Source organism: Colletotrichum tamarilloi (genome assembly GCF_030869305.1).
Source record: "Colletotrichum tamarilloi strain Tom-12 chromosome Unknown Scaffold_47.1, whole genome shotgun sequence".
Lineage (NCBI taxonomy): Eukaryota > Fungi > Ascomycota > Sordariomycetes > Glomerellales > Glomerellaceae > Colletotrichum > Colletotrichum tamarilloi.
In genome coordinates this window covers 163,455-187,145 of record NW_026849430.1, presented here as the reverse complement: position 1 = coordinate 187,145, position 23,691 = coordinate 163,455, and the positions used below count along the sequence as shown (strand labels likewise).

The window sequence follows — 23,691 nt, the reverse complement described above, 5'->3', positions numbered from 1 at the left end:
TAAACTAACCCAACGCCAATAGGTTTCCATCTCCTAAGCTATCTTCTAGCCGTCCCCATCCAGCCCGTCACAAGACAGTGACATCTCCCTCCCATGCATCCCTGACGGCATCTTCCTCACAACCAAGCTGTACTTCTTGATACGCAAGACCCAGCCTCTCATACTTGCTTGTATCCGCTGGAGATCTTCCTAAAACAAGATAGGTCATGTCTACGAGCTTTTCCTCAGCGACAGCCCAGTCTCCAAGATGGAGCAACATGACTGGCGACTCTGTGCCAGCCGGCTTAACCTCAGAGCGAGCTGGCGAGCGACGAACCGCGGCATCTTCCCCCTTCATGGTATCGTTCAAGCCCAACTGGAACCTCTCCAGACGTGCATCGGGATGGAACTCGACCGAGTCTCCGTTATTCTTGATTCCATACGACCTAAACCTGCCACGGCGTGTGGCAACTACTTCGAGGGTCGCTTGAAAGATCCGACCACGCAAAGTAATGTAACCGGCCGTCACATTTCCTAACGGGTTATTGTTGCTGGTAGTAGTGCTGGCATCAACAGCGACAGCCTTAGAGACCCACTGGTTTGCCTTTGAACCTGGTTCAACATACGGTCCTTTGAAAAAGTCGACCTGGCCACCAGCTGATGCCCATGAGAATGTTGGTATGTGGCAGTTGACCCGGTCTTGGGTATTCGCATCATCCAACTCCTCGATTCTTCTCTTTGGAGTGTACCACAAAAGGTCGTTGATGAGTTTGTCTTTCCAGAGTCCGGCAATGTAAGGGGACCCTGTCTTCTGTTGGAAAACGGTTGCCAGACCCGACAACGCAGGTAGTCTGTCACTTCCAAACGTAAGTTGACGTTGAAAGAATTCGCTGACAATATCACGCCACTGTCCAAACGCAACATGCGGACTGGTCATATCTTTGGGGGAAAATAAAGTCGTCTGGGTGTTTGTAGAAACTTCTTTGAAGGTGTGGCATTCGCAGTCTCTCTCAGTTTGGCAGGTCCACCACAACTCATGTTCTGTGTATGTCACAGTCCTGCGTGAGAGAAGTTCCTCCTGCAAAGTCCAACCTCTCGTCATGAGCGGAAGCTTCGGCTTGCGATCTCCAGTAATGGTTTTCACATGATCATCTGCCTCTGGAATGACTCGAGCTGCAAGTATGGACAGCTTGCCTCGATCGGTGCGCCATTTCATACGGAATGGCTGTTGTTGAAGGGCCACCTCGTGTTTCTGAGAGATGAACCCCTCAGTAGAGGTGTGAGCTGTTGCAGCGGAAATGGTGAAATATGCGTCACTGTATACGGAAGCCATCTTCGAGGCCTCCTTTTCCCAGTCTTCAGCGGAGTCCTGAATGATACAAATCGCATCTACCCAGAGGTATTTCAAGCCAAGCCCTCTTGTGATTTTCACAGCGTCTCTGACCGTCTGTGGAAAGTCATCTACATTGAGGACTTTCTTGTGATCGTCGATAGTTCCTTTTGTGGTCACAAAATTCCCGCTCTTGCCCCAACAGTAACTGAGCGCGGTGTAGGGAGTTGGGTGAATGCCAGCGGTTTCAACCAGTCGTACCTGGGTATCTTCCGCATTGCCGACATATATGACTCTTGTTGGCATCGTTGGGGATTGAGGCTTGCAGAAAGGGTGGTTTTCGTCACAGTTCCGGATGCAGGAACGAATGAATTCAGCCGTTTGATCAACATCTCCAGAGGTACTCATCTCGTAGCCCTGTGTGATGCCATCCCAGACAGGAGGGTATCCTAAGAGTCATCGTCAGACCGGTGCATATGGCTGCCATGCTAGGTAAGCTTACCAGTAGGGGTGTAGAATTGTACAGTGACACGTGCCATGGGCACGCTCAGCTGACAACCTCCTCTCTTGAACATGAAAAGAACAACTCGCTGACAATGTAAAGGAGATAGTTTAAGACGGTCAAGAGTTTGAACAATAGCAGTACACCAGCGGCACCCATCGGCGGAACCAGTCTCAAAGTCATGCTTTGAGCGAATGAAGGTACGGAACTCGATGCGCCGGTACCCAGCCTTGACGGGCGTTTGTTTGACACGAAGATTGTGACACCATTCGCACGGTTTCGGAATCGTAACTGGACCGAACTTAAGCTTTTGAACGCACGCGATGGTAGTCCAGAACTGCGACGCTGGGAGTGTGTTAGGAAAGAGATTGACTGGAGTCTTCAACATCGTACTTACCGGTGAGCTGTGGGCCTCCGACCTTCGCTGTCAAGGTAGTAGTCGACATCTCGAGAGCTGAAATAGACGACGCGGTGAAACAACGGCTGAAAATTGGAAAATAGCTTGTAGATCAAAGTCACGAAAAGAGTATGCTTCAGAATGTTACAACAGTGAAATGACTTGTTTGAGTTGTATCGATGAATTTCATGTGTTGCACAACTCTAGTACGGGGGCAACCACAAGCATGTCATTCTGTGTCAATTTATATCAATCCCACCTGGCTGCTGAGAGATCTCAGCGAAGCTAGTCCCCGGCCTGATCCAAAGTTCTCTTACGACACTGTTTCCGCCAAATCGAATTCTGTTTAGCCGCCAGACTCAAGATGTCTCATGTTGTTGTTAGTTCCAACTTCCAGCTCATCAAATGCATTTCAGTGGAGCAAACAAGCCCCTTCTCCCAATCAAGAGCTGTCCTGACCAAGATGCGCCGTCCAAATCCAGACTAGCTTCAAGAGGTTCGACATGATGTTGACTGTTGGTAAGGTAAGAACATCAAACCAACTGACAGGGTCTGAATCCGTAAGCGCTACGCATCCGCGCGCGCCTACAGAAACCAAAAAAAAACACCATTGGTCTCCATCGTCCATCACAACACATCAAAGTTTGAGATTTCTGTTGGTTTGCACAAACTTCACTGCTGCGGCTGATCACCCAAGTCTTCAATCGCCCTTTTGCATGGTAGATCGAGGATAGCCAGGTAGAGTACATCCTTTCGTCTCAATTAGCTGAATGATTCAGTCAATGCATACTTGGGCGCTGCGCTTACCTTTTGGAAAAGACCCCTGAAGACATCACTTGGAATGTTTGAAGAACCAGCTTTCTTCTTCGCCTTCTGGGATTGACCTTTGCCCGCGAGTCCCCCGACATGATCATCTTCCACGTCATGAGATTCCACGTCGCGAATCCTGGCTTTGCTGTTTGATTTCGTTCCATCATCTTTCTCAACACTGTTTGTACTGGTCTCCTTCACTTTGTGACTTCTTAGGCCAACGATCTCATCCGCCCTCTCCTGATGGTCTGCCGTCTCGCTGGTTTCGTCATCGATCTTCTTTCCTTGCTCCGCATTGTGAAGGCATGTACCTCTCTTTTTCCCTTCCTTTATGTTCTTCTTGCTTTCCTCCTTCTTCTTCTTTTCGTCTCTCTTCACTCTCTCATAATCCTTCCGAACCCGCTTCTCCGGCTTTTTGCTGAACTCGGCTTTCTCATCTGTACTTGCAAGCTTCCAGCGACCTCCTGTGAATAAAGAGACAAGGTCACCACTAGATACTTGATGATTCGGGTCAGCGTATCGTGACTTGAACTTTGGTTGCGGCATCAAGTTCATCCTTGGGTGATCCTTGTTCTCGTCGATCCAGGTAGCTTGAGCGCGTTTGTCTGAGTGGTCGTTGATCCAATCTTCCATTCTGTCCCAAGTGTTCTTCTTTTTTGCTTCAACATCAGCCTTTTTGGGATTGCTCTTGGGGTCCGGGAAGATAAGGGGCGCCGGCTCAGGCCAACTGAAGTCGCCACGAGTGGGCTTCATCAAGTCACCCATCTGTGTCTTCAACTCTTGCCAGCCCTTCGAAGGCTTCTTTTTCCCTGCGACAACATCTGAGATTTCCTGCTTTAAATCAGGCTTGGTTTGTAGCGCATTCACTTCCTCCACAAAATTGTTTGCGAATTGGCCGCAGTCGTTGTCGGGCTGCCATGTAACAACGAGGCAGACCAACCCTCGTGGAATAAAGAAGTCTGCATTGACGCAGTTCAAGAACTTGTTGGAGCAGTATAGACTTTGTCCCTCCATGGCGGCCACGGTGGCAGCCTCAAGGGCGAATCCAAAGAGCAGCGATGCAGGATCTGGCAGTGCTTCTCCTGCAAAGCCCGCCAAATTGACGGCACTGATCCAAGGGTTGGGTTCCAGTGACTTATTGAGGGTATCGATAAAGTCGAGGAAAGTATCTTGATTGATATTAAAGTCGACTAGCATTGGTGCGTAGGCTTGTATGAAACCCCGCGCTCGCTTCTCGGGCCGTCTCTGGGGCACAAGCACTGGCAGAGAGAGTCTCTGCCCATCCTCAGAACTTCCAGTAATATTCAACGGGTGTCGCTTGATGAAAGCCAATGCAAGATCATCTGTGTCTTGAGAAGGTGGCGAAGTTGACACGGGCGTTGTTGCTCCAAGGTCAGTGGTGTTCGCTAATCCCGTTCCTTCGTCAAGCTGTATCGGGGTAGACTCCGCGTTGCTGATACTGTCTGGCTGGCTTGAGGGACTTTCTGGATTTAGTACTCTGGACTTCTTCTCTTTCCTGTGATGTAAGGCTTCAGAGATGGTACCAATACCTGCAGCCGCCGATTGGGCAATCTCTTCCACCAGGCCATGCTGTTTTCCACTGCTATTCCCTCCAGTCTTTACGACGACCTTATACCGTTCTTTCAAAACGCTTTGCACCAAGCTGGCGGCTGTTTGGGAGGCCACCTTTCTGCTTTCACTACTTATGGTAGCCAACATATTCGTACTCGGCTGAGTATCATCTGGGAAAGAAAGACCGTGATTTTGGAACGTTTGGAAGGCTTGTCTCCAAATGTTGGTGAATACTGCAGAGAGGTCGATTGCTTTTAGATTGAAGACTGGAAGAGGGTGAAATCTGCTAGTCAGATTGCAAAATCATATCGCGTCACTCGTCAATCTAGAGGGAGAAGTGGTCTTGTACGAAACTGTGTTTTTAGGAACTTCGTAGTTTTTTAAACTGCCTTAGGTAACGTGCAGGTAACAGCATCCTTTGTGGCTGTGAATTCGCACTCGCTTTTGCAGCAAATCTCGAGGTTGACACCCTATCAGCTCCTGCTTGGCATGTCAGCAGCCAAGAGTGATGGGCAGTCCGCGGGATGCGGAGACGGGACCAACAAGCGGCAGGGGATAGAGCCACCGAATAGTCCACAATAAGGTCATTCGATCTGGTCTAGGCGCCCAGCTTCCTATCAGATCGACTTGGGTGGAAGTGTGGGACTGCATTATGGTGTCCTTTTTCCAACTCTCGGTGTGCTAGTAACTTGGAATTTCAATAATGCAGCAAACTTGTCTCGATAATAAGAACGGAAAACGATTGATGATAATAGTGAATTTGAGAAACTAAATGTAACTGATGATCTGACTCAAGTTGGTGCATTGAAATGCGTATTGAACAAAAGCGAAACATATTCAGTCAAGTCCAACTGTCTGTGGAACTTGGTTTCAACACCCGGACCACATCCCATGTGAGTGCTGTTTGCGCAATCATTGGACCTATCGTTCCGGAAACCAATGATGCAGTGATCAAGTCGAAGGATTGTGATGTCAATGTGATTACCACTGGCATGAACCGCCGCAGTGCACGCTGCCATCGGTAGAGGTGCCAGAGACAGCCCAGCTTCCCGTTCCAACCAGGTTGGAACCGATCAAACCACCCCAGTCGACACCCTTGTTGCCACGAGGGAAGTTGACAGTAACTCTGCAACCGATTCCCTGAATGCCAGCAATTGCTTGGTTGCTGAAGCCGGCCTCTTCGCCTCTACAGTTGCCGGCATAGTTGACGAAGGTGCTGTCGATGGCTGCCTTGAGATTATCGCGGTTGACGCTGTTGCAGGAGCCTGGGTGATCGATGGTGACAGTGACACGCTCGCAGTGATCGCAGGCTTTGCGCCAGCAACGGGGCTCGAGAGCCCCCGCGAGAGATGGAAAGGCGGTGCTGAAGCCGTAGAAGAGGAAGAGAGTGGTGAGGATGAGAAGAACGGGGCGGCTGAAGTGTGCCATTGTGACTTTGTTGTGTAAGGTAGGGGGGTTGAGAGAAATCTTGAGTAAAGCTTGGAGTTGGGAGTGTGCGGTGGTAGTTTTCTGCTGTTATGGACAATATTTTTGTTTTCGTTGGGAGCTTTCTGGGCGTTATATACGCAGGTCTCATGCAATGTTGTATGCAATCTGTTCATGACACTCATGATCATTGCTTGACAAATCGTAAGCGCAACTCCACGAACACAATTGTCTACTCCGAGTTCAAATCCAAAATCGTATTCTCTTTGATTGCCCAACATCCTATGAGATCCTCGCCAGTGTCCAGGTTGTTGCGTTGCTTCACAACGATCCCAAACTCAGTTATCGTGAAGACTATGGCTAATTCTTCTCTACTCATATGGCTGAATCTCGAGCAGCCGATAAATATGACAGAGTTTGATGACAGCAAGTCCTCGTGGAGTTATTGAGAGATTCTGAGTGGCCAGTACGAAGCCCAGGCCATAGTTCATCCGTCTTTGACTTTTTTGAGTTCGCGCATGGATCGTCAAGGAGTCAGTTGCGGCTCGGATGTTCGGCTGCATCTTGACTCGCCGACATGTCAACTGGCCAGCTACACACTGATTTACCCAATTCTGGAATGAAATTAAATGTGAGAAGCTTTTTATTTTCCGATAAACTCTCTTGGAAGTTCCACAACGAGCTCAATAGAACGAACGAGCGTTATTGACCAATAAGGAGCGGACTAGAATGCGCGTGGCAAGGAAGCATCTCGTGATGAATCAGTTCAGTGCAGACGTCAGGGCCCATGGAGCAGCGACATGATGGCAACCAGCCATACATTCCCAATAGTGGTAAAACAGACTACATATCAGTTTTCTTGAGCTTGCAAGTATCGTGATATATCAAAGATTTCACATAAATAGCACCAACAGCCTCGTTTCCTCGTGACTACTTCTCGACATCGACAACAAACTTTCCCACAATCTCATCACCAGAGTATTTGAATCTTCTTCAAGTCAACTTTCCAAAATGCATTTCAGCTCCTTCATCGCCTGCCTTGTTTTGGCACCCCTGGCTCTGGCCATCCCAGCTGAGTTGCCTTCTGCGGAAGGTGCTTTGGCCCTGAGAGCTGCTGAGAACATTGAGATCCCGAAGGACCTCCCTGATGATTGGAAAACTGCCCTCGAGGCTTACTTCAAAGGTATCGTCATTTCAAATTGGAATGAAGTTTTGGTGATGGAAGAGATCCTTTGAAGAGTACAAAGCTGACAACTCTGCTAGACACCGATTTGGACCTTGAGAACAGAGATCTCGACAAAAGGAGCAACGTGCCGTTCATGCACTGTGGCTGGCGTCGCTTTTTTAGTAAGAGAGTCCCTCGTCTTGCAATTCCTGTCCATTACTGACACCTGCTAAGGCTGCCTTGGATCTGTTACTCCGGGTGGTGTCACCTGCATGTGGGCGATCGCTGCTCGCGGACTCGGTAAGCATTTCCATCGTGATGTCGCCCCTCTATTTACTCGGATTCACGCCTCCGACAGCACCTTAACCAGGTACTCAGGGTGAAACAAGAACAACAGCGGAAAATAATCCCTCTTGTCAATTGCTAATCTGGAATCTGAAAACAGATGTGAAGGAAGATTCCAAATGCTCAGCCGCTGTTGTAGCCACGATTTTGTCAGCTGTTAGTTATCTCGATGGTTCTCGGTTCAGTCAGGAGGCTTACAAACTCTCTAGTCAAACAACTGCAAGTTGTGTGTCAATGGTCACCTCTGAAAGAGATTTCGAGGCCCTTTGGTGGTATTTCGTGATTGGAAGTTTTCATAAAGTAGGTGATCGGAAAGGGTTGGATTTATGATTCTGGTCGTTTGGAGCTCAACATACACTTCTCTGCTGATTTCATCAGCCACTATTTGTGATTTCACATGAAGATATTGTTGCAATTAAATCTCAACATCTATGAACATGCTGTATTGGGCCATAGTTTCTATCAATTAGCAGCTCAACCAATTCATCCCGATTACCCAACTACCAATACCATTTAGGGCCGATGTTGCCTCAATAATTGTGTATAGTCTACCTATACCATGGATGATGAGGACAAAGTGATTAGTCCATTGTAGATAAATCATCATACCGGTCTTTATTCGGCTCGGCAGCTATGAAGCGGGGCTATTCTCCATCAGTGCTGCCCAAACAGATAATCGTTTTCTAGCTAAGCTGTTGTCTCAAGCTGTCCGTGAGGAGGGTACCACGGGGCCAAGCGGTTTAGAAAGCTGGCACACCCCCATTTGGATGCGCGATCGGGGTAAGTTCCGTGAGAGAATGAGAATACTACGTTTCTTTGTCGAAATTTCTCAGCAATGGTCGAGATTTTGAGAATACTCGTAGGGCAGCTCGTGCTATTGGGCCAAGGATATAAATTAACCGTGTGGAGGTTGGGAAGCCAATTGGCTAAACGCGCCAGCTCCAAGACATCTTCATGCATCGTTTCATGCATGCATGTGATTTCTATAGTCTCTAGTCTGCCTGGGAGAATGTTGCCTAGGGACTGTCGCCCGTCGTAGCAGAAGCTATCCAGTCCCAAGTATGTGAGAGTTTCGAAATGTCGCATGGATTCCAGCTGCTCCCGACGGCCTGAACGGAAGACATTTTCCATAATGTTTAATTCCAAAGACTCTAACGTATTTGCGTGAGGTCTGAGTGCATCCAGTATCGACCCAGCGGTGATATCGGCAGTTTCTCGCGTCCGAGGACGCCATCCATACATGTTCCAGGTGGCTGGTCGATACTTGAAACCTTTCAGTGGTCCACAGGAATGGACCAATGAAGACAACATCTCAGGTCCTATCTCTGTCCCGTTTAGATTGAGGTATTCAATGTTGCGCAGGTGAAAGGTTGCGTTTGCCATGTCGATAGATGTTGGCAATGGTATAACCAGCTCAGTATCTAAATAGGTGATGTTTGGCGCGATTTGACAAAGAGCTTGTAAGATACTAGAGCTCCATTTTTGGGATGCTGCGGGTGCTTCCATTGCTTGGATTGCCACGATTCGTAAATGTGGCAAGCTCCCTGGTCGTCCATTTGTCCTAAGATAGGCCCAATTACCTACTATGTGCGTTGAGCTAGGACAATGAGACCTCATTGATAGTCTTCTCAGTTGTGTCAGCCGTATGATAAGGTACTGCGCTAGAATAATGGCGAACTGCAAGGTCGAGGTGGAATACCGGAGCATTCGAAGCGTGGGTGCCAACGATACAAGTTCCAAGTCTAGGTTTCTTGATGATTCGTGGACAGTCGTTCGGCGGTAGCTCAGATAGTCTGCATTATGTATCTCAAGAGTCAGGTCTCTCACATGCACAGCCAGGAGAGAATTCCGCCGGGTCGTCAATATAAATTGTATCAGTCTTCCCAAGCTGGGTTCCTCTCTGCTGATTCGAAATTGAAATCGCTGATAGAGCACAGCTGTTCCAATAGCGTGCAAAAGCTTCGATGCTCGACAGAGTGACGCAAGACTTTTGAGGGGTTTCCCGAAGTGACGCGAATCTGTAGAACATACGTTGTCTAGGCTTTTGCAAATTTCCATAAGTAATTCGGGTGGGAGTCTCTCCAGGGAACTTCTATGCAGTGCATTGCTCTGGGGACACTGGCGGTCCATCTCGTTGAACTTTTCGGGTATTTTTGGTTGTAGTTCCTGTCGAGGTCACAAAATAGGATGGAAGTATTTTGAGACGCCGAGGCTAGGGTTGTAATGAGTAAAACAAGAAATGGTATTGGAAAACGTGGTCGCTCGTGAAAGGTAAGGTGCTTAAGTGCGGAAAGATTGAGTATCGGAGATGCGGGTGTATACTAACGACGGAAGTTTTGGAGTTCTTGGTTCTTGATTCTTAAGCGCCGAGAACTTTAATATCCACAACATATGTATGTCGGATGACTGAACTGTGCACCTCTTTGGCGCGCATCATGAAATCCTCGCCGCCATTGACCAGATCATGTATGAACTCGTGGCGCGCCTCCATCTCCAATTGTTTCATCACGACCTAGGTCGTGCAATATTTTGTTTTTCTTTTTCCCTACATCAGGTATTGGTGATATCTAGATGATGATTTTCTCTTTATAAATCCTTTCTCACCTCGGTGCCAGATTTCACTTGATAGGTTTCCACCTCCGTCTACATGTTTTGCACAAAGTACTCCCCTATAGACGTGTTTGACGATATCATTCTGAAGCTGAAGTACTCAAAAACTTAATAATTCCAGGAGAGGTGTGGGCAAACTTGCGATTCCATATTTCGGATCTCCCCCAAACAATGGCTGCATCGCTCGTCAAGTATCATTGAGTAGTCTGGACGTATTGTCTTAATTGCAACCCACTGGCCCGTACGCTAGCTTCCAACCCTCTTCAGAACTAAAAGTGCGGAGTGTGTTTATTCAAGCTAGTATGCTGTGTGTTTACTCATCTACCTTATGCCAGGCTGTCGGTGAATTTTACTTTATGTACACTTTGAATACAACGGCAAGATGTGAGTATGATGACTATAATTTTGACTACGGCATCTTCTCAAGTTTGAAGTTGAAGCTGTAAAGTTTTGATGGTTGATGCTCTTTCACAATATATGCAAGACCATCTCGGATGGCTCAGGACCGTCCTCAGGAGCTCATGGTTTGTTTTTATGGCGAAGTTTGAGAGACCTTACTGAGACACCAGAGACGACGCTCTCATTTCTTACCAAAGGATATAACCGGTGCCAGTGGTGTTGTGATCACATAAACGTAGCGAGATGTTAAATCGGGCGGGAAATAGTTCCCGATCGGGATTGTATTTGCAGACAAGATCCTCAACTAAGTCTCCGTACCTAGAGCTTCACAGTGAGATTGTACTTCCTGAGTGCCATTACCTTAGTCCAAATGCCTAATTCCATCTATTAAGGTTTCCCGTATTACGCGGTTGAAACTCTACACACCATTCTGACGAGGCCATTGTGTCCGCACTAGTAATAATGCGAGACCGAGGTCAGTTATTCGCCAATAGACCCCAGGGATTTTGGCCCATACACGATGATGCTTGCGCTTTCCTCCGTGACTCCCTAGTACCTTTGTCCACTGAATCATGAAGCTATCCACCCCGTTTGAAAGTCAAATCACGAACCAATGACTCGAGTCAACATAATGCCTTCTAACGAGCATGTTCAAGTCCGCTCTTTCCGAACATGTGGATGCGGAAGAAATGGCAGTTCTCACATCTATAAGTAGGGCGGTTAGTCTGCCAAGTAAAGCTTCTAGTAGTAAGCGGGATCACAAATATTTGTAAAGAGCCTTTGCCATTGACCTCAACTTGCCCTACAACCCGCCTTCGACAAGAAACTCAATACGAAACCTAGGACACCATGCAGGTCAACATTCTCTCCATCTTCACGGTTATGAGCGCTCTTGTCGCATCTTCTCTGGGTAAGTTGGCAACTGCCTAGGATTCATCCACTATCCTTAGAGTTTTTGAGCCCTTGCTAATTCGATTCCCTCTATTAGCTTGCACGCCAGCTGGCGGTAGGTTTCCTTCGTGCCATCGCAGATGACGATGGCCTCGTCCCATCCTGGCCGACTAATTACTTGCATAACAGGCGATTGTACTGTTGGAAGTAGTGATTGCTGTCTCAACGCCGAATGCAGACGTAAGTCTTGATCCTTCCAGTCTGGTCTAGAAGTCTTAATCCTAATTCATCATTACCTTAGCCCATGTGTCTGGACGTTCTGACGGTACCTGTGGCCATTGATGGATTCTCTTGAAGAAGGATTAACTTGCCAAGTCGTATGATCGTCGTATGTTGTATGACCGCCCGTGTGGTATTCAACTGAGGGAAGCGAGAGAGGTACTTGTACAAATCATGACATGGCCTCCAAGGCTTTGTGGGCTTCCGTAAACACGCCTAATTGTCGAAATACCTATTGATCTCTTAACCTTTTCCATTAATCACTATCTCGCAACTCTCTGGAGTTACACAAGATATATTCTCTCGAGCGAGTGAAATATCCCTTTGGCTGTAACTTAAGCTTAGAAAGTACCGACACTCGTTTGAAGCATTCTAGCACATCGTGGAGGTGGTTCTTGTCCTTCTCCGGTTTTGGCAGGTTTCCGCGGATGAACACCAAACAATCGGCAGCTGCTCCACGGCCTCGGAGGGGTTCGTTGTGGTACCATCAAGGTGCTTTCCTTGGCATGAAAAGAACATTACCTTATGTGGAATTCCACGGAGCTTGATTTGAAAGCACCTCCGGCTGGTTGCGCAAACCTAGTCTGAAAGAAGATACAGTTTTTACGTCCGGTATTTAAAAGAAACGCCAAGTGGTGTACAGAAGTCAGACCCAAACACCAAGGCTTGAATAATTAACTACACCCCGTGTGATGACCAAGTCCTCGAACCTCAAACATCCAAAACACCAGCCTTCAACAATGTCCAAAAACATCAAGACAATCTCAACGTCAGAATATGACGAAGTCATCAAGACAGTCCAACTCTATGTCGACAGCGTCGCAAAAGCAGATCGCGCCCTGCTCGACCTTGCATTCCACAAGGACGCAACAATGACCGGCTGGATCCCGGCCGACGGCACACTCTCGTTAGGCTCGTACACCAACCTTCAGGCATTCTTCGACACATACGGCACAAGCGCGTCCCTCAAGACCCGTTGCGACGTCATTGGTATTACGCCCACGACCGCCGTCGTCAAGGTGGACATGGAAAACACCCCCGATGGACCGGCCTACACAGACTTTCACACGTTGATCAAGGTTGATGGGGGTTGGAAGATTATCGCAAAGGGTTTTCACGCTTATGAGTCTTGATAAGTAGGCTCAGTGTATCTATCTGCTATCTTGAAGTCTAGTTATTCCAAGGAAAGTTATTGGTGCAGTTTCCCCAGTAGCGCTGCTCCCTGACGCCGAAGCAAACCAACTTGCCATGGTCGTTGCCGATAAAGTCGTTCTACACATATCATTAGCACCAACATCCCATCAACACTTTCAAAATCTCTTTTCCCGCGACTTACCAACTCAATCTCAGCCTCCACACGCTCATGCTCCGCCCCATGCCTAGGCATGGGCCAGCACTTGCAGCTATACACGGTCGGCCTCTCTGGATCCTTGAGCCCACAATCCTCACACGTGCGCCAGAACCCCCCATTCTTGCGCGGGATTAGCTTCCCGCGCACGTTCTCGATACACTGGCCTAGACGAAACCGATTCTGGATGCCGTAGCCGTGGGTCGTGTCGCAGCAGGACCAAATAAGTGCTGCTTCGCCTCCGTCGCCGTGGATTTCGGTGCAGCTTTGCTTAAAGCCCCAGTACGGGACTTCAGCCGGGCGGTTATGGGTGATTGGTTTGTTCGTGTCCTCATGCGTGCATGTGCAGTTGGATGGAGCTTGGGTTGGCGAGGGTTTGAGGAGGGAGTGGCCTGTTACCACGTCGATGGGAATGACTCCAATTGACGAAGGCTTGAGGGTTGAGTGAGCTGTAGTCACATTTATAGGCATGACTTCAATCGAAGAAGCCTTCGGAAGAGAGTGACATGTCGTCTCATTGATGGGGATTACTGAGAGCTGTTCGGCTTGACAGATGGCAGTCAACCCCACGACAACACAAACGTTAAGCTTCATGATGAAGAAAGTTAGATAGACTGGGAAATTTAAGTTTGAACAGACGGTTAAAGAGACGGTGGAGCGGAGAATGTTGTGAGAATCAAGCCAAGGTTGCAGTTCTTTGTTTTTATAAATGCAGGGAGATGGATTGAGTGAATGTTGAGGATGGGATTTAGCTATATTTAGGTAGTGAATCACAAAGACTGTGAGTTTTCAAGTTCAATCGACATTTTGGTGATGTGGTTGCACTCAACTGGCCCGTGGGAATGGAAGTCCATGAGCGGTTCACCTTATATGCTCAACAAATATATTTACTTGATAGTTCATCCTCAATTATTCTAACAGACTAAATGATCTTGACCTTCACACCGTTCTCGGTCGCGGGAATCGGCACGCCCAAGTCATGGTCATACTCAACATCGCGCAAAGTAGTATCGTACAGCTTCATACGCGGAAAGACCCTCAGCACCAATGAAGTCAAAGCGATATATAACTCAGAGTATGCGAGTCTACGCAGAAGGTCAGTACAGGTGAACAAGGAATTCGCAAGGGGTAGTCAAAAACTTACGGCATTCCCACACACTGTCGCGTTCCCTTGGAAAAGGGGATGAACCCAGCTTCCAACCCCCTCCTTCTCTGACCGTTCTCATCGATCCACCGCTCTGGTATAAACTCCTTGGCGTTCGGAAACATCCTCTCATCGAGATGTGAGATGATGGCGCTCATACTAACCGCCCACCCGCGGGGAATGACATGGCACACATCCACATCGACATCTGACCCTTCTGGCCTCCATTTCCCGCGATAGACGAGATCCTCCTCGGTAGCGACTCTGCCAGTGCGCATCGACCCGCCGGGCGCCAGCCGTAGACCCTCAGATATGACGGCATTCAGATACGGCAATGTTTCCAACGTCGGCCAGTTTGGCAGATGCTTCGGATCCTTGACCGCCCCTTGAAGCTCTTGTGTCAACCTTTCCAAGATTTTGGGGTTCGACAGGAGGTGAAAGCTGATCATTGTAAGCGTGTAGCTTGTTGTTTCCGTTCCTGCGGTTATCATGATGGCACCCTCGGACGTGAGTCGTGGAACCGTCTTTTCTTCGGGCGGGAGATCGGAGTCGAATAAGGCGGCGAAGACGTTAGGCGAGTGTTGGTATATATCTGTGCCTGTCACTTTGCGGTCTCTCGCCTTCTCTACGAGGGCTGGGATGACGGTCTGTGGTGCTTATTTATCAATCGCCGTTCTTGGAGTTCTTTCATACATTTTGACCAAGGAACCAGGGTGAACTTACTGCGTAGGTATTGATGAAGATGGCCGTGTCCCTTGGTAGGTAATTCTTGAGACTAGATAAGTCAGCTGTTATTGATGACTCTCGCTCCAGCAGGTATGCAACTGCACTTACTACGGCCCAGCATTCATAACGATCTTCGTCCACGGAAAGAACTTGAATAGGAACGTATGAACCAGTGCCCCATAAACAGCCGAACGATAATTAGGCGTCCACTCCTTTTGCTCAAGAAATCCAATCGACTCGCCAAAGCAGTACTCGGTAATCACGTCCGTCGTAAAACAGCTATAGGCGTCTTGCAAAGGCACGACATCGCCATCAAGACCAGAAAATAAGAGAAGCTTGTCGCAGAGCTTTTGCGCTGATGCGTGGACTTGCGGCTCGAGCTTGAGCATTTGCTGCCGGGAGAAGAACTTGCCGACGGCGGCTCGCCGTCTGCGGTGTAGATCGTGGTCAAGGGTGCCAAATGTAGCGAAGGTAGCGCTGTGATGGGAGTCAGAGTCGAGCAAGCTAGATGCATGAGAATTGCTGGTGGGAGTTATACGGGTCTGGTAGGTTGATCATGTGGTGGATGTGCTTGTCCCTCTTTCTCCCGTTGATGGCGTAGACTTCGTCGGTGAAGCGGACGTCGTTGCAGTGCACCTCGTCAGGGTTAATACGGACTATGGGTCCTAGATTATTCTCCATCAGCCGATGTATCTGAGGGAAATCGAGTCTCACGACAACATGAATCACGTACCGTAGATTTGGTGCATCTTGACAATCTCATAGGTATACCGCCCCTTCTTCACGAAATCGTACCAGCACTCGGGAGCATACGAAGCGGCAGCCAGTTTGGGACCAGGAAACTTGCTGAGGGGGTGTAGAGGCGAGACATTGTAGATGGCGCGCCCTAGACAATAGGTAATCCATATGACGAGGAGCGTAGCTGCACACTGCCACGACAGGACGGACGTCGGCGTGATAGCCTCAGGGATGAAACTCATCTTCACGAAAAAGTGAGATGGAAGCCCAGAAATGTTGCAATTCTCTAAACTCTGCTACGATTTGCCTCTCCCACGATGTTTTTACAAGCCCTCGATGCCCCCCGCATCACGAGGAGACGACTTGATGCAAGCCAGGCGATGTTGTGGAACGTAAGCGAGCTAAGGATGACAGCGGGTTTAACAACGTTGCATTCCGGGCTGCGGTCCGCTTTGTACTGCGGAGCTAACATGGGTGCCCGTCAATGAGGAAAGTCGGATTGGTTATCGCGTATTCGTCCGCTGGGTAGAAGTCCGAAAACGTAGATGTGACCGCTGCATGAGGATTGGCGACATGAATAGCATGCCTGAACGAGGCAGGCGGACTGTCTATCGTGCACGCGGAAACGGGGATATCCAAATACATGCACGGTATCGTTCATGCTCTTCACACGGGTCGTAGACCGCGATTCTTCACAGAGTCTTGTGATCTTGTCATTATCCTACTTGGACTTAAACTATCGGGTACCTTCTTGACGTTGCATTCGATGGAAAAAGTTCCTGGCCGACGAATTCGATGTCGCCGCTCGGTGCTCTCGAAGGGCCCAAATATCGTATATGTCGTCACCCTGTTGTTCCAAAAGCGATGTAAACGCGGCGAAGAGGCGGTTTACATGGTGCTTGGGGGCTTCTTCAAGAGTTTGTGGTTTCTTGATCGGCCCAAGCCCCTCGAGTCGATCAGCCAAGCCATCGCCGTGGTCATCGTCGAGGGTCAGCTCTCCCTCAGGCTGATTTTTAGTAGGAAACTTAATGATGCCGAATCGGGTCGCGCATTCAATGAAACCCAGATTCAGCATATTCATTCCGTCTCCATCCCCTTGCAAGAAGCAATCTATCAGCAGCCGCCACAGCCTGATCGGAGTCCTCAGCTCCGAGTCCTTGATAGAAGTGTAGAACGGTATTGCATGCCAATACTTTTTGCCGTCCCTTCGACCATCCCGACGCCAATCGTTGAAATGTATCGCCATCTTTCCGATCCTCTGAAACGACCCGAGTAGCCGAGCAACGTCCCGTGCTTTAGCCCAGTGACAAAGAAACGGAACATCCCACTGCCGCCAGAAGGCTTCTGCATCGTAAATCGGATCCTCTCCAAACCGAGCTCTGCGCGTCCCCGGCAGCGAATACAACGGTGCCTCGTTGACGAACCAGGGGCCGTCGAAGCGGACGTGAACCATGTTGATCTGTTGTGCTTCGCGGAGAACGTCAAAGACTGGGTTGTCCATGTCGTTTACGTCGAAGCATCGCGCTTTGTCGATGCGCTCGTCAAAGTGAAAACATTTTTCGGGCACTGTGCACTCGGGCTCGACTGCCAACGATAGCCAGGCGTCTCTTCGACACGTAGTCGTGATGACGATAGTGAGATCCGGGATTTCGCCATTTGAGTTTTGGTGGAAGAGGAATGAGGAGAATTCCTGCGAGAGGCGTTTGCTGCAGCTGAGGATGCCTGTTGGCGGCCCGGACCTCTCTCGGTTTGGCGGGCATGGTGGCGGGGTGAAGATCAGTTTCCATATCTTGTTGCGGATTTCTCCAGGTAATTTGTCCAGTGAAGAAGTCTCGGCCATGTTTGCGATGTCTGAGTATCTTGTTATCGAAGAAAATGAATTATTCGTGGGTCAAAAAGTGCGAGAATATGTTTTCGATATCGGGGTGCTCCGAAGATTATTGTTGTTGAGGTCAGAGAGCGCTTAGGATATCAAGCAAGTAATGCCCTGTCCTTGAGAGGTATATGAGAAACCCAAAGTACCCCCATCTTCGCGTCCATAACAATAAATCAGAAACTTTAAACTCTAGCTTTTTGTCCACCTTGGTAGACTGAGGACAGTTTTCAACTATCAAGGTTAAAGAAGCCGTTTGGGAGATGTCCAAGTCAACTGGCAACTACACGGCAGGTGTCCATCACGACCCGGTCTGACTTCTACGGTTTCTCTAAAAGTTCGAGACAAGTCCGAATCAAAGTTGGAACAGTCTGTACAAACAGAGGTCTTCAGATGTTCTTTGAAGTTAGTGCAATGCTGTGCCTCTTGAAGTTGCTTGTGAGACGTCTCTCTAGGCAGCAGGGCCCCCACGTGATCTGGCAGTAGGCGACCGCCCGCCACGTGACCTTCCAAACCTGCTCCCGTCCGAAGCTGAGTGCTTACTCACGAGTGAAACGACGATAATTCATTTGCATCTTGTAATATCTCCATGTCAGAGAGGAAAGCAAATTAAGCCAAATCTTTGATAACAAAGTTGACACCAGGCGCAAAACATGGGCTCCACCACCCAGAACTCGCCCCTCCTCCAGCTCCCCCCAAAGCTCCGCAACACAATCTGGGCCCTCGTCGCCGCGCCCCTCCCCGTCGACTTTGAATTCAACTGCGACGAGCAGCCCGTCCTAGGCCTCATCAACACCTGCAAGCAAACAGCTCGCGAACTCGCGCCGCACTTGTTTCCCCGCAGCAAGGCGGGCGAGATACCCTGCCTCACCATCCGCATCACGGCGACATGTCGCAAGGACCAGTGGATCACCATCGCTGCGTCGCATAGCGTGAAGAGCGCGGATTTCCCGGCGCCGCGGTATATTCATGTTAATCATATGGATAACCCCGTGTTCGACGAGCTGCGAGACGCGGACAAGATTGAGAATGTGTTTGTGGAGTTTCGGGGGCCGTGGTTTCCGGCTGATGCGCCGTGGTATTCACCACACCATGTTCCTAGAAAGACGAGCGGGTTTCGCTTCATGATGATTGACAAGAATGTACGTTATCTTTCTACCCAGATCCGAAGTTCACTAGTATGTTTTCGAGTTCACGACACTCTCACTTGATTTCCGTTTCCGCCTAACTTCATGGTCCCGAATCCATGCATGATTCAACATGTCACATCATATCGACTAACATACCCCAGAATCGAGGATGCCAAGGTGAACCCATCCTCGACACCGAAAAGTTCTGGCGCCAGTGGAACGCGCCGTTCCTCTGCCACTGGGCAAAGGCCAACGACGTGGCGCGCCTCCTCGGCTCCCTCAAGGCCATAGGAACCCTCAACATCAAGTTCCTAGACTGGGAAAAGAACTACATGATGGTCAGGCAGCGTATTCTACCCATGTACTGGGACGCCTTCCCCTTCGGAGGGCAGTGGAAGCGCCTCGGCGTCCCAGAGTTGCTCCTCACGGCTTTCAACCGCGGCGAGAACATCCCGAACCTGGTCGATGAGCAGCGCGTACTGACGCGGTTCGGAGCCCTGGATCTCAGCAGGCCGACGCGGGAGGATGAGCCTCTGGAGTGCGATCCTCATCCGGATAGGCCGCTTCGAGGCTCAGCGATGCGTTTGGATCGGCTTGCACCTCTATTCTTTTACCGTGGCGGGCTCTCTTCCGCCGCCGAGGCTGGACATCTGAACGTGAACTTTGGGGATTTGGAAGACCGATTCCTGTCGCTGCTGGAAGAGGTGGGGGAGGAGCACTACGATACGTGGGCATTGCAGCAGCATCGAGAGGCGACGCGGCATACTTCACTCAACAATTTCTTCCAACGGATCGCCCACCGGGTGAATCGTGATGATTCAGATTCACCCGCCAGTCAATCGTAAGGGATGCAAGGGTAGAAGTTGGACGCACGATCCGGCCATGAGTTCTGGCAGGTCTTGAAGTCATATGGACCGCGAGATATACCCCTTCTATCAAAAATTCAGATCGAAGGCGGTCAGAAAGACGTCCAACAATCAGACGGCCGGACCTGAAGTGCCTATCTACTGCTCACTCGCCACTTCCAACTTGGTCCAGGCACTTGGCAGTGAGACGCTGTGATAAGCAGGCTCCAACCCTCCAAGGGTCGTGCTGACCGCATGGTCAGACAGTGAAGGTGCCTGCAATCTGCAGCAGTCTGCAGTGCTGCACTCTGCAACCCACGCCGCCCGTCTTGCGGCAAAAGTCGGCTGATTGAATCGGCACTGGCCCATTCAGGAAATCTCAATCCACCTCGGGTTGTGATCTAGAGCTCGTGGCATCAGGGAGACAGACAGGTGCACGGGCAAACGTGCAAGACAGCCACAACAGCAGGGACGGAAAGGACGCGTGTGAAGCTGTCGTCGCTTGTCTCTGGCATTGGTCTGGTCCCATCCCAAAGTGTCAGCTGTTCAGCTAGCCTAGCTAGAGATTGCCGGTCGATCCGTCCCTTTGGGATGAAAGCACCTAAAATAGGTGACGAAAAAGACGACAAGAAGAAAGTCAGAAACGCTAGGGCAGACAAGCACCTCCGTAAACCTCAGCGTCTGAGCGACACCACGTTGCGAGTCAATAAGAAGCAAGGCCTGATGGGGTCACTGGTCAGTGTTCTAACGCCACGCGGTGAGGGTTGCGATGAGGCGTTCGATTGGGCTCTTAGCCTCTTGTCCATGAAGCGCTTCGTAGAAGTGCTGGTAGGGTGGTGCTGGGTGGCTTTTCGCTTCTTCTCTGCCGGGCGCCGTGCCGTCCGGCCCGTGGTGCGGGTGTGCCGATGTTTGTTGGTGCTTGTCGATTTTGGGAAGGACGGAGAGCCGGGGTGGTGCTGGGTAACTTCGGCTGAGGCGATGTAGGGGAGCTGAGGCTGCGTCGGTCGAGAAAAGGCAGTGCATTAGGGAGATGAGGTTCGTGAGATTGTGTGGCCTGATGAGAGAAAGATCATCATCCTGTAGTGGGAGCACCCATTGTAATTAGCAAGTCGTGGAAAACCGGGCAAACTTTGAACACCAGAATCCGACTGCGTTGCTGACCGAGATTGGTCGCTCGGTGAGGTCTCTTTGGGTGACAGGCTGCAAACCCCAGGCATGGAATCAATGGTCTACTGCAAGTCAGGCTTGACAAGCTCTTGGCGACGCTGGATATTGTCCGGGCGGAACATGTCCGGCCGGAGGAAAGTCAAAGGGGGAAAGACAAAAAAAGAACACCCTTAGACATTGCGGATGATAGGGGACCAATGAGACAGGAGTCAAGACAATAGCGACTCTCTGCCACAGAAGAAAGAATAGGAACAGGATGAGGAAACACCGCAAATTAGGGGGTTCGACGAATACGCAAACTGAGACCGGCAATGGGGAATTGGTGAGAAATTGACGCTCTAAGAGATACTGGCAGTGGGAACTAACAGCAGATAGAGCGAACAAAAGCAAGAATACGGCAGCCAGGAACGCCGAACAGCTAAGGACAGGTGACGTCTCGGCGATGGGTGGAATACGAGAAGCGCTAGCGAAGTACCTTTATGCCTTCGATCCATCCGTACGGAGTATGCTGTATGCTTATCGTGGGCGACGGTCTGATTGTTTGCCAACGCCGCTTCTCAAAGAGCCAGAGAGGGCAGCGAGAAAGAAACGGCAAAAGGCAAAGGGGCTTGAGTTTGCATAAGTGGCGTCTTGCTAGCGAGTAGCGGCATCTTCAGGTCCGATCTGTTCCTGGATTCCTTCGTTGGCGTCGTGGGTACCTGTACTATTCTGTTAGTGCATTGTTTGGTGTCTCTCTGCCGCCTGAAACGAACGGGGCCTTGGGCTCTTGATGTGTCGTTAGTTTGATGGCGCCGAAGTCTCACTCACTCCACAGCAAGAATAACTGACACCATAAACCGACAAGAGTCACCGGGAAGACTTTTGCCAGGAACAAAGGCGTTGGCATTGCATGTCGAGATTGTCTTTGCAAAATGGACCTGTCTCTGCCAGACTCGCGTGCGTGTGGCGCTAGGCTTGAGGGAGATTAGGGGCAGCTGCAGGTCAGGTTACTTGGAGAGTGCTATTTCCAGCGTTGAGGCCTTGGCTTTTGGGGATTGGCTGCAATGCCAGTCGTGCAGCAGCAGCAGCAGCAGCAGCAGCCTGCTTTATGCTGTAAGACGCGCAGCCGGTGGCATGGCATCATGTATTGACTCTTGGGAAGATGTCTGCCGTATGCGTACTGTGTATCCGTATACTACGTAGGTGTGTCTGGCTGGTGTGCTTGGCAAACCGTTGGTGATTCAGGCTCGATGGGATATTGTTATCTGCTTGTCTGTTTTGTTGGGTTTTTGTTTTTCTTGCTTTGTTCGACGAGGCCCTGTTTCGCTACCAGTCCTTGGGGTCTTCTTCACGGGTCCCTGCAGCGAAGAGGGAGGATCATTCGGGTGCTGGCATAGACAAGCAAACACCAAGGTCGACTCTCGGACTGTGTACAAGGTATCTAGAGATGAACATGAGCAAGGTAGGCCAAAAGACAAGGACATCTCGGACCATAACACGAACCACTTTTGCGCGATGATTGTGGATTATGGAGATTCGGAGACTGTCAGGCTGATGATGGACGACAGGGACGAGGAGGTCAGCCACAAGGAAGTGAGGAGGGATTCAGAGAGGAGCACAAAGAGAAGGAGGGCGATTGAGGGCCGACTCCAGCAAAAAAACATCCTGGCGGGGGCTGGTGGAGTCTGTCGGGTCATCGGCGATTAGACCGAGCCACTCTCGCAGCGCGCAGGTGGTGATGTGGGGCAAAGAACAGGGACGTACTGAGATACGTACTGCGAGAAGTGGAGACGGTCCACGGTGCCTCATTTTAACCGTATCTTGGATGGGTACGTACCTGCTGCCTCTTTCTCTTTCAGGAAAGTCGTCAAAAACGCTGCATTTCTTCGCCCACACACACAACCTGAATCATCCCGGCACCAACACTCCCGTCTACTTGGGCTCTTCCCAGTCCCTACCTAGCACTGTTCCTGTGTTATTACATTCTGAAGATCCAACGACGAATACGAACGAATGCAGGTTCGCAATGCCCATCTCTCATCGCCGGTGTCTTTTCACGCCTCGGAGCTGCACCAGCTGGCGAGTCGCAATCCGTCAATCCCTCGATCCTTGAATTTCGTCCCATCATTGACTACCTTATCATCACACCCCTTCAGATCCGTCCATCCATCTATCCATCATGCCCTGCGTTGATGGCCAGTTGGACTTCGCGTCATCTATCCACAAGTAACCGTATTGAGCAGCCGTTTCCTTCCCGTCCGTCTCGCCGGGCGCCGTCGGACGCCTCCAAGCCTCACATCGTGTATCGCTCGGGCCACTGCCGAGTCTTCCATGTCTGTCCGCCCTTCCAAGCCGCTGCTTCAAGCCAGGCTCACCAGGGACAGGCAGACAAAGGCAGCCAGAGAAACGAGCAAAAATCATCCGAACCTTCTCGAGCTCCAACCCTTGGCCTGGCTGGGAATAGTGTGCCCCAAAACACCGGACGGCGTGGCGTTGGCAGCCTGCATACTTCCGCCGATCCCCAATAAAAGATACCACCATGTCACTGCAGCATTGCACCGCGGCATCGCGCGCGGCGCCAGCCAACGCCAGCGAAGCCGACACCCGTTGCCGTTGTCGTTGCATCGCAGCAAGCATGGCCTTCGTGTCGCCTTCTAGTGCTGAGGCTGGACTTTCTTCGTGCTCCCTTCCAGTATCCAAGGGCAGACGAGGCGGTGTCAATACCTACTTTTAGGTACCTTTTAGGCTCTTACTGTGTAGTATAGGCTCTCAGTGCGGTCGTCAGGGGCCTGCTCACCTTTCGTCGCCTCTCGCGAGTGACAAGCCGGCAGCTCGGATCACAGATCGAGACTTTGTGCTCTGTCATTCTCTCCAGACACCTATCAAAATACTCAAGAGCAGCACGGCGACTTCCAATGGCAAAGGCATTGGCACAGGGCCAAGCCAATGATAATATTGCTCGAGGCCAGCCTCGAACAGGTCCACGACTGGCACATCCCCTCCATCCCCGGCCTCGCCTGCGCATACCTTGCCGCAT

At 50.2% G+C, this 23,691-nt stretch overlaps 12 protein-coding genes across 12 annotated transcripts; 5 read left to right on the top strand and 7 right to left on the bottom strand.

Moving 5' to 3' along the window:
- Nucleotides 1-67: 67 nt before the first annotated feature.
- Nucleotides 68-2,257, bottom strand: CTAM01_10389 (heterokaryon incompatibility protein; the record flags this gene model as incomplete). The annotated part of the gene is made up of 3 exons (XM_060526404.1): nucleotides 68-1,758; nucleotides 1,812-2,156; nucleotides 2,209-2,257. The coding sequence occupies 3 exons, from the start codon at nucleotides 2,255-2,257 to the stop codon at nucleotides 68-70; spliced, it is 2,085 nt and encodes a 694-aa protein (XP_060379000.1).
- Nucleotides 2,258-2,880: 623 nt separating this feature from the next.
- CTAM01_10388 (uncharacterized protein) lies at nucleotides 2,881-4,737 on the bottom strand (the record flags this gene model as incomplete). The annotated part of the gene is made up of 2 exons (XM_060526403.1): nucleotides 2,881-2,958; nucleotides 3,016-4,737. The coding sequence occupies 2 exons, from the start codon at nucleotides 4,735-4,737 to the stop codon at nucleotides 2,881-2,883; spliced, it is 1,800 nt and encodes a 599-aa protein (XP_060378999.1).
- Nucleotides 4,738-5,571: 834 nt separating this feature from the next.
- On the bottom strand, nucleotides 5,572-6,018 carry CTAM01_10387 (uncharacterized protein; the record flags this gene model as incomplete). Its single annotated transcript, XM_060526402.1, has 1 exon — nucleotides 5,572-6,018. One exon carries the CDS (start codon nucleotides 6,016-6,018, stop codon nucleotides 5,572-5,574), a length of 447 nt encoding a protein of 148 aa, XP_060378998.1.
- Nucleotides 6,019-7,026: 1,008 nt separating this feature from the next.
- On the top strand, nucleotides 7,027-7,773 carry CTAM01_10386 (uncharacterized protein; the record flags this gene model as incomplete). Its single annotated transcript, XM_060526401.1, has 5 exons — nucleotides 7,027-7,198; nucleotides 7,279-7,362; nucleotides 7,415-7,480; nucleotides 7,626-7,681; nucleotides 7,735-7,773. The coding sequence occupies 5 exons, from the start codon at nucleotides 7,027-7,029 to the stop codon at nucleotides 7,771-7,773; spliced, it is 417 nt and encodes a 138-aa protein (XP_060378997.1).
- A 439-nt stretch (nucleotides 7,774-8,212) lies between these two features.
- CTAM01_10385 (uncharacterized protein) lies at nucleotides 8,213-9,031 on the bottom strand (the record flags this gene model as incomplete). Its single annotated transcript, XM_060526400.1, has 1 exon — nucleotides 8,213-9,031. The coding sequence occupies one exon, from the start codon at nucleotides 9,029-9,031 to the stop codon at nucleotides 8,213-8,215; it is 819 nt and encodes a 272-aa protein (XP_060378996.1).
- A 3,413-nt stretch (nucleotides 9,032-12,444) lies between these two features.
- CTAM01_10384 (uncharacterized protein) lies at nucleotides 12,445-12,837 on the top strand (the record flags this gene model as incomplete). Its single annotated transcript, XM_060526399.1, has 1 exon — nucleotides 12,445-12,837. The coding sequence occupies one exon, from the start codon at nucleotides 12,445-12,447 to the stop codon at nucleotides 12,835-12,837; it is 393 nt and encodes a 130-aa protein (XP_060378995.1).
- Nucleotides 12,838-12,874: 37 nt separating this feature from the next.
- On the bottom strand, nucleotides 12,875-15,902 carry CTAM01_10383 (trichodiene oxygenase; the record flags this gene model as incomplete). Its single annotated transcript, XM_060526398.1, has 8 exons — nucleotides 12,875-12,976; nucleotides 13,041-13,501; nucleotides 13,998-14,137; nucleotides 14,197-14,843; nucleotides 14,920-14,971; nucleotides 15,031-15,399; nucleotides 15,461-15,587; nucleotides 15,656-15,902. 8 exons carry the CDS (start codon nucleotides 15,900-15,902, stop codon nucleotides 12,875-12,877), a joined length of 2,145 nt encoding a protein of 714 aa, XP_060378994.1.
- A 494-nt stretch (nucleotides 15,903-16,396) lies between these two features.
- Nucleotides 16,397-17,500, bottom strand: CTAM01_10382 (uncharacterized protein; the record flags this gene model as incomplete). Its single annotated transcript, XM_060526397.1, has 1 exon — nucleotides 16,397-17,500. One exon carries the CDS (start codon nucleotides 17,498-17,500, stop codon nucleotides 16,397-16,399), a length of 1,104 nt encoding a protein of 367 aa, XP_060378993.1.
- Nucleotides 17,501-18,186: 686 nt separating this feature from the next.
- Nucleotides 18,187-19,508, top strand: CTAM01_10381 (uncharacterized protein; the record flags this gene model as incomplete). The annotated part of the gene is made up of 2 exons (XM_060526396.1): nucleotides 18,187-18,675; nucleotides 18,825-19,508. The coding sequence occupies 2 exons, from the start codon at nucleotides 18,187-18,189 to the stop codon at nucleotides 19,506-19,508; spliced, it is 1,173 nt and encodes a 390-aa protein (XP_060378992.1).
- A 744-nt stretch (nucleotides 19,509-20,252) lies between these two features.
- CTAM01_10380 (uncharacterized protein) lies at nucleotides 20,253-20,531 on the bottom strand (the record flags this gene model as incomplete). Its single annotated transcript, XM_060526395.1, has 1 exon — nucleotides 20,253-20,531. One exon carries the CDS (start codon nucleotides 20,529-20,531, stop codon nucleotides 20,253-20,255), a length of 279 nt encoding a protein of 92 aa, XP_060378991.1.
- Nucleotides 20,532-21,718: 1,187 nt separating this feature from the next.
- On the top strand, nucleotides 21,719-22,361 carry CTAM01_10379 (uncharacterized protein; the record flags this gene model as incomplete). The annotated part of the gene is made up of 2 exons (XM_060526394.1): nucleotides 21,719-21,767; nucleotides 21,988-22,361. The coding sequence occupies 2 exons, from the start codon at nucleotides 21,719-21,721 to the stop codon at nucleotides 22,359-22,361; spliced, it is 423 nt and encodes a 140-aa protein (XP_060378990.1).
- A 118-nt stretch (nucleotides 22,362-22,479) lies between these two features.
- CTAM01_10378 (uncharacterized protein) lies at nucleotides 22,480-22,767 on the top strand (the record flags this gene model as incomplete). The annotated part of the gene is made up of 1 exon (XM_060526393.1): nucleotides 22,480-22,767. The coding sequence occupies one exon, from the start codon at nucleotides 22,480-22,482 to the stop codon at nucleotides 22,765-22,767; it is 288 nt and encodes a 95-aa protein (XP_060378989.1).
- Between the last annotated feature and the right edge of the window lie 924 nt (nucleotides 22,768-23,691).